Below are 8,428 nucleotides of genomic sequence, written 5' to 3' on the forward strand. Positions count from 1 at the left end.
CTTCCAGAAAAGCCATGGATATGGTGGAGACCAATTCATGGGTTGGACAAACAATGAGCACTTACTTTAGGCATCAAGTTTACATGAACAAGGTTACCCCTGCCTTCTCCAGACCCCTATCCATTCAGCAACAGTTTAGGGACGGGGGATTCTAGCCCTGATGACCACCCCTCCTTCCCACCCACAGCTACCTTGGATAGGAGCCCACACAAAGATCAACACACAATCTGTCTTCTGACCCCTGCCCCCAGCTCAACGAAGCTGACCCTGACCTTCCGTGTTCCTACACAAATACCCCCACACAGACCCACATCCAAAGCCTTTGTTCTCCCTCCACAGTCCTGTTCAGTTAGGCTCCTGCAGGACTTGTCTTCATTTATTTTCCGTCTTTGCCTGCAGTTAAGTACCCAACTCTAATTCCACGATTTCACAACCTAACTTTCTGTGTCCAGCAGGTGTCTCCCCTCTCTAGAAAACAAGCAGGGTAAGATGGTGTCCTCTCTCTACAGTGTGAAATCTACTCCCCAGCAGTGGGTGCCCCTTAGGATTTACATGCAAGAGAATCAAGGAGTGGCCCTCTAAGGAGGGTGATCACCAGCATGAGGGTCTTCAGAACAAAGAAATCTACTTATTTCCAACCCAGGTAGTCAAACACCCTACTGAGAATTTGTTCTTGGACCTTGGATCTTGCTTCCTTCATCTGTGACACACAGGCAACAATCAGTTCCTTACAGAAAAGAAGAGGATGCAAACATAAAGTATTTGGCCCAATGCTGAGTAAAGGATAAGCACTCAAAATATGTCCCTAGGGTTTGGAAGATATAGCTTTCTAGAACACAAATCTGGAGGCAAACTCTGAATCCTGACTATCTCAGAGTCTGGTTCAAAGTTGTGAAGAGGAGCAAATAAAATAATAAAGCAGGGCATCTGGCCCCAACGTCCGGCTCAGAACACTGAATAACTGATACTAGCTAGTGTCACTACTGCAGGCTTGCTGCTATGTGTCTTCCCCATTGACAAGTAGAACTCACTGAACACTCAAAAGACTTCCTAAAGGTGAAGTAACTATTGGTTCCCTTCATCTCTCTCACTCCATGACTCCATCTAATCACAGTTTTCTGCTTGTAAATGACAAATCCAAAAAGGGTCCCCAGTTTTGCTATGTCCAGATGGGAAAATGAGAGGAGGCACTGACTCCTCCACTCGAGTGAGAAAGAATCAACCTCAGCCCTGGCTCTGTAGGATTCCTCCCCCAGGACTCCTGGAAAAAGATACAAAGCATAAAATATGCACCGGAGTTTATTCCCCAGAGACAGTCACCAGTGACTCATCACTCTCTGTGGCACACGGGGAACCCAGGAGGGCCTTAAACTTCCCTCTCCAGATTACATTTACCAAAGAAATACAATTTTGGATGATAAGTGGGTACGGAACATTCCCAGGAATTAGTTTCCTCAAGCTACAAGGTTTACACTGGAGGTGGGGCTGGCACACTCAAAGAACTTGGCGGGCAGGAATCCAAGAAAACTTGGAGGTGTGACGATTTCGGGGGTGGTCACGGTGTCACCTTCAGGAGTTTGCACGTACAGAAGTCTGCCTCTAGGTAATGTGCCGTCCTGTAAAAGAAATACAAAGAAGTCAGTGAGGCTTCAGACCAACTGCCCCCAACCCCCTCTGCGCATTGAGAATTTTAGGTCACCAGCTGAGACGAAGAAACCTCCTTCAGTCCCTGCCCATAGACACCCTGTTGAGTAGAAGAGGAGGATGGCGCCTAATCCCAAAAACAGCAGTTTAAAGCATGCCCTTGGCCACATCTTCATGCAAGCTCACTCCTATTAAGCACCATTGACCAAACCCAACAAGGACCCCCACCCTGTAACTTCCACCCCTCTAAAGGACCCCCAACCAAAGAGACCAAAAGAGGTGTTACCTTCCGGATAATTGAACCCAGGGAGGGGAGTGTAGCCTAGGAGAGAAACACACTTGATTAAACCAGTCTTTGTGGATCAGAGTATCTAGCGTTGTTCAGAGCAATCAGAGGAGGAAGGAGACCATCAGCCACCATCAGAAGGTGAGCAGAGACTGGGAGCAGGAGTGGGGCCAGGAGCTCAAGAGGCACTCACTAGAGAAGCCGTACTTCCGCCAGCAGATCAAACCAAGGGAGAAGACGATGAAGCCCACACCCAGAGTCACTACCGACACAGCAACCTTCACCGTCAGCGTGGGGGACAGCCCAGGTGCTGCAAAAAATAGAAAATTACTAGGACTCACTCTCAGAGAAACTTAATTTGCTGCAATCCCCACACAGAAGATTCAAAGCTCCTTTACCCCAGTTCAAAGGGTCTAGTTCACACCAACCTACTCCAAGAAAATGACCTTTCTTCAAACTCCTACCCTGCAGACCTCCACACCAAGAACAACTGTGAGAAGCAAGCACCCCAACTTCCAGTGCCTCTCTATGAAAGTGAGGCATCTCAAGACATCTTTCTTGGGGCCAATGCTGTGGTGTAGCAGGTAAAAGCTGCCACCTGCAACACCTCAATCTCATACAGGCACTGGTTCGTGTCCTGGCTGCTCCACTTCCAATCCAGCTGCCTGCAGCAGAGGATGCTTGAACCCCTGCCATCCATTGGGAGACCTGGATGAAGCTCCTGGCTTCAACCTGGCTCAGCTCTGGCTGTTGCTGCCAGCTGGGGAGTGAACCAGCAGATGGAAAACTTCTCTCTTCCTCTCACTCTTTCAAATAAATAATAAATCTCTGTTTTTTTTTTTTTTCAATTCTCTGGTTTTTAAAAGACATCTTTTCCCAAGGGCATCCACACTGGGATAAGGGGTTCCTCAGTCGCCTCTCCATTGCCACTGGTTTTGTTTGTCCCCTTACTTGCTCCAGTTGAGCAGTTTCCTATCCAGTGTTTTTCCATGTTTCCTGATCTCCATCGGTTCCATTTCATGACTTATCCTAGTTATTGTGTGTCTTCTATATCAAAATTTCCCATTTATCTTCAGGACTCATCTCTAGCCAACCACCCTCCCAAACGTCTTAGAGCTGATCCTAATCTGAATCGTGTCCCACTCCAACACCAAGGGAGACTCCTGGTGTACCCTTATTGGAGCCTTTCCCCCCAGGAGAGCTCAAGTGAACGTAAGAGTTTCAATCTCTTCTCTGTTCCCTGTTTTCTGGCCAGCTGCCCAGGAAGCTGTGACTCCCCCACAGAGTCTGGGACACTGTGCCCTAGTCCTTTGTGGACAAAACCCTTCTTCTTCCTCATTTCTTCCTCTTTCACTGGGAGAATTCTCTCCCAAGAATCCTCACATCCATATATAACTTCTCCCATGATCTTTAATCCTGGGGTTCAGTGATAATTAGTTCCTTACCTATTATCTCCCAAGCACACACAGCCAAGTATCTACTATCCAGTATTATTACCCCAATGTGCTTGAAAGAGCAGCCCACATTCAGGACTGCCCCATGCCAGGATAAAGTCTCCCTTCTTCTTCAACCTTCATGATTTCTTCATCTCTCATTCTTGGCCTGACCATAGAAAAGTGGAAATCTGAGGAGCCTTGATAGCAGATCACAACTCTGAGTTCTGAAAATGAGCTTACCAAATCTACATCCTCTTTGTGGTCAATCATGTTCCTCTCCCACCCTCAAACACAGACATAGCAACAGCAGCCACAACACAAAAACAGTAACTTCCCACTGCTCCATCTCACTGCCCCTTCTCTGCTCAAAATTACTCCCCTCTCCCACCTCCTCCAGACTCACTGTGCATGGTCAGCATCTCCCTCTCTATCGGGAAGTTATCCATATCTCATTCCCTCTGCCAAAATATTGATGCACAGGGATGTTTCATCCACCAGCTTCCAGCATCTGCCTGCTTTAACTCTACTTCCTCCCACACACTTACTCCAGTTCTGTAGGATGGGCTCAGGTGCCCCAATGTGCTCCACCACACAGGTGTATGTATCCCCGTAAGAGGGAGTGAGGGCTAAATGAGAGAGGGTCTGGTATGTCCAGTCTCCATTGGGCTGCGCAGTCTTCTCCATACTGCTATGAGGGATGACAAGTTGCCCGTTCTTCATCCATGTGATGGTCACATCTGCTGGGTAGAAGCCCCACACGTAGCAAGCCAGCATCACGGGCTCCCTTGTGTTAAAAGGAGTAGTTTGGGCTACTTGTACAGTTGGTGGTCCTACACAAGAGAAAAAAAAAAAAAAGACATGATCAGGAAGGAAGCTGGCCTTTTGGCCTTTTCTCCAACCTGACTTCTCTTCTATTACAACTGTTCACTGACTCTGCCAACCTACTTCCCGGCATGCACATGACTGTCATTACTTGAAAGTGAGAACTTGGAATTTATTCCTGTTTCAACTCTTTCTCTTTCACATTCCTTCACTGCCCTTTTATATCTCTTCTCCTTCAAAATCATGTTTGATCACAATTCATAAAAGCCATATATAAACTTGAAGTTGTTTCAGAAGTCACTGTATTTATTCCTGGGGTGAGCACTTGGCATGCTTGGGATGCACACATCCCATATGAGAGTACTTGAGTTGGAGTCCTGGTTCTGCTCCTGATTCCAGCTTCCTGCTAATGCAGACCCTGGGAGGCAGCAGGTGATGGCTCAGGTAGCTGGTCCTCACCACCTATGTTGGGGATCCAGATTGAGTCTCCAGCTCCTGGCTTTGGCCAGGACCCACCCTGGCTGGTATTCCTGGCTGCTGCGGGTATTGGGGGAGTGAACCAGCAAATGAGAATCTATGTCTTTCCTGTCTTCTCTCTCTCTCTCTCCCTCTCATCTATCTACCTTTCAAATAAATAAATAAATTTTCAAAGAAAATAAGTCATTGTATTTATGTCAAGTGCTTAAGCCTGAAAATGTATAACCTAGGGGCCGGCGCTGTGGCATAGCAGGCAAGGCCACTGCTTACAGTGCCAGCATCCCATATGGATGCTAATGCTAATACAGTTACAAATTGGGATTTATAAAGGTAGGGAAAAAATTTCCCAGCTATTTTTTAACAAATTAATTTGCTAAATAAAGCCTTTTCTCCTTGGATAGTTTAAGGAAACAAACCTAACTCAGAACCATTAAATTGGTGATTAGAATCATCCAAATCAATGAGATTGCTAATTTATTCTCCTAGATGACCATCCTTCTAATTAATACCTTAGTATACTTCAGACAAAATCTCAAATAAAGATTCCAGGAAATTATGTGGAAATGCAGGTTTTCCAGCCTGTATCCCCCGATGTTTTCGTTGAATGGCTCTGGAGTGGTGCCCAGGGGCTTACATTTTTAACAGGCCCCTCCCCGTTCAGAAATCATGACTGAAGTCTCACTGCTCTCCCCACAGAGAGCTTCCAGTTTGTTTTCACAAACCTCAAGCCATTCTCAGTGCAAAGGATTCAGAATCAAAGCGAATGTATGTCAAGCATTCCCACGCTTGGATCCACCCAGATCCAGAACACCAGCAACTGGGATAAAGAGCCACAAACACTAGGAAAAGCCACTTGGCTCCTCTGACACGAGCTCAGTGAACCTGGATCTGCATCCTGGCTGCTCCGGCCTCTGCCTACTCTTCCCCCAGAAGCTTCTCACAGGTGCACACATCACCTCCTCTTTACTCCCGGTCTGTCTCCCTCCACCACCTGGGTGCCCTTGAGCTTCAACCCTTCCTCTTTCAACATTCCAGGTTCCCACACTTTCTTCCCTGCCCAAACCTCAACCCTGTTCCTGCTGAGGACTCTTCCCCGGCCTCCCTCTCCTAAATGTGCTCCCCAACCGCCCCTCTGCGTCCATCCCTCCTCACGTGTTCTGTGGGTCAGTGATTTCCAGAAAGGCTGAGTGTGTGTGCCACAGTTCTTGAGCCCATTGCGCAGGCGCTGCAGCAGGGTATCACTTTGGTTAAGGTACTCTGAGATGCTTCTGGCCAAGGGATTCAGTACCCCAAATTCAACAGGGGTTAGTTGGTCCTTCTGTGGATCCCAGCAGGTTAGCAGATCCTTGTTGAAGGAGATACAATATGTGAAATCCCTTGGAGTCCCATCATCATCCAACAAACAAGTGCTTTCCACGTGAGCCACAAAGCCACCTGGAGGTGTGAGAAAAGGGAGGGCAGGTCAGCGACATAATAAAAAATACCAATCTGGGGACAGGGGTTTGACACAGTATTTAAGTTACTGCTTGGGATGCCTGCATCCATATCAGAAACGCTGGGTTAGAATCCTGGCTCTGCTCTCAGCTCCAGCTTCCTATTCATGTACACCAAGGGACCAGCAGATGATAACCAAAGTATTGGGTATATGTCACCCAGTCCTGGTTGGAGACCTGGATTGAGTTCCTGACTGAAGCATGCATTTGGGGGAGTGAACCAGCAGGGATGGGATTCTCTCTCTCTCTCTCTCTCTCTCTCTCTCTCTCTCTCTCTCTCTCCCTCCCTCCCTCTCTCTCTCTCTCTTTCTCTTTCTCTCTCTCAGATAAATAAATACAAATTTAACATATATTTAGTCTCTGCACAGAGCTCCTAGACCCTAGTAATTTCCTGAGTGATAGGGTGTTAAGCACATCATTTTTCTAGTCTTCTGTTTTTGTTTTCACCTGGGTTCCAGATACAGAACTCCTAGTCCCTTGGAATTCCCTGGTGACAGGCGCATCTTCCATCCTAATGAGGTGACTCCTGGTAAGCTCCTGATGGGAGCTAGTCACCAGGAAAATCAACTCCATGATTCCATGTTCTCCGGGAAGGGGAGAGGGCTGGATGTTGAGGGAATATCAGTCGTGTTTCTGGAATGAAGCCTCCACTAACATCCCTGAACTACTGAGTCTGGAGACCCCAGTCCACGTGCACGTGCTGGGAGCGTGGTGCACCCTGACTCCGTGGGGACAGAATCTCGCACCTGTGGCCCCTCCAGACCTTGCCTATGCACCACTTCCTCTGACTCTTCATCTGTGTCCTTTAAAAATAGCTTTTTGCAATAAGTCAGCAATAATAAGTAAGCCATTTGGGGAGGAGGGTTCTATGAATGTCTAGCAAGTTATCAAACCCCAGGAGGGGGTCATGGGGACAGACCCCAAGGCCACCTTGGGAACAAGTTGTACAAAAGTGGGCTGCTTCTGCTTGTGACTGGTGTCTGAAGTGAGAACAGCCTCCTGGGATTCGGCCCTTCACCCTTTGGGCCTGTGTTAACTCCAGTTCGTGTCATTGGATTGAACTGTCGGCTACCCAGCTACATAGGAGAATCAAGCAGCATGGGAGTAAAGCTTCCACATCTGGTGGCAGACATGTGGAGCAAGAACGTACAAAAGAGAAAAGCATTGGTTTTTCCTGTATGCAGCTGGCGACCCAGGCCTCAGCTATGCCTGGTGAATCTGGCACAGATTTCCCGCCCCGAGCAGGTTTACTGACGCGGCTCACAAGCCACAGTCTCTGAGACCCTCGGCTAAGGAAACAGGTGGCAGTGGCAGAGAAATCGTTAGAACTGGTTTCCTTCTGAAGTGAGACTCAGCGTGGTAGGAAATTGTCCGGGGTTATTTGCATGTTTAAACAGGACAGTTGACCCAGAACCCAGACCTTTGTCAAGCCAAGTTGCTGGGAAGGAGAAAGGGCTCCACCAGGCAGTGCCAGCCTCGCTCAGTGCTGGAAATGGCATGAAATAGTTCACCCCGCGCGCATTCACAAAGTGCCTGCGCTGCGCCGGGAGCTAGGGACCAAGCAGTGAACAAGACCAGCGCTGTCTTGGCTACGTGCCAAGACGGGGAGCTCCATCAGTCAAATCATTACACTGCTGAAGTTCTACTAACATCGCTCCAAAGAAAGGTTGCAAAGTGCTGTGAGAATATACAACAGGGAGACAAACTAGTCTCGGGTGTTCAAGTCCAGTAACAAAACTGAACGCCCTCCGCGCCGAAGCAGACGCAGGGGAAGAGAGGGGCCGGGAGGAAACAGTGCTTACCTGCTCCGGTGCAGCCCAGGCTGAAGCCCAGCAGCAGCGGCAGAAGGGGGCTCATGCTCTGTGAAGATGTGGGGAGCCCAGTCCCCCGGACCAGCGCTTCCAGGGGCCGGGGGTCCTCTCCTGCCCCGGAAGCCCCAGCCTGGGTGACGATCGCCAGACGCACAGCAGAATACGGCACTCCCCAGGTCCCTTGGTCTCCGTCAGATGAATGAGTCGGCCCTACCCAGCTCCTGTTCCCACGGGCTCGGGGTCCACTGTCCCAAACCGAGTTGCCAGCTCGGTAGGTAGGCGGGGAAAGACGCAAGGACAAATCATCGAGTGCCTTAGTGCAGCATCATCGGTTACTAGGTAAACCTCACCCTGCCTTCGCCTTAGACAACAGGCCTCCTGATCCCTTTCTTCATTCTTTGTGAAGCAGCCGTTCTGCAGGTGGATTTCTCTAGGTCGGCAGAGAGAATACACTGAACA

The 8,428-nt window shown here is 48.8% G+C and overlaps 1 protein-coding gene across 1 annotated transcript; it reads right to left on the bottom strand.

Annotated features, from left to right (window-relative positions):
* Positions 1-1,286: 1,286 nt before the first annotated feature.
* On the bottom strand, positions 1,287-8,202 carry LOC133756834 (HLA class II histocompatibility antigen, DM beta chain). Its single transcript, XM_062187429.1, has 6 exons — positions 7,961-8,202; positions 5,818-6,099; positions 3,912-4,196; positions 2,124-2,240; positions 1,931-1,966; positions 1,287-1,616 (listed from the first exon to the last, which is right to left on the bottom strand). Exons 1-6 carry the CDS (start codon positions 8,013-8,015, stop codon positions 1,600-1,602), a joined length of 792 nt encoding a protein of 263 aa, XP_062043413.1. The 5' UTR covers positions 8,016-8,202; the 3' UTR covers positions 1,287-1,599.
* Positions 8,203-8,428: the final 226 nt, after the last annotated feature.

Source organism: Lepus europaeus, chromosome 3 (assembly GCF_033115175.1).
Source record: "Lepus europaeus isolate LE1 chromosome 3, mLepTim1.pri, whole genome shotgun sequence".
NCBI lineage: Eukaryota > Metazoa > Chordata > Mammalia > Lagomorpha > Leporidae > Lepus > Lepus europaeus.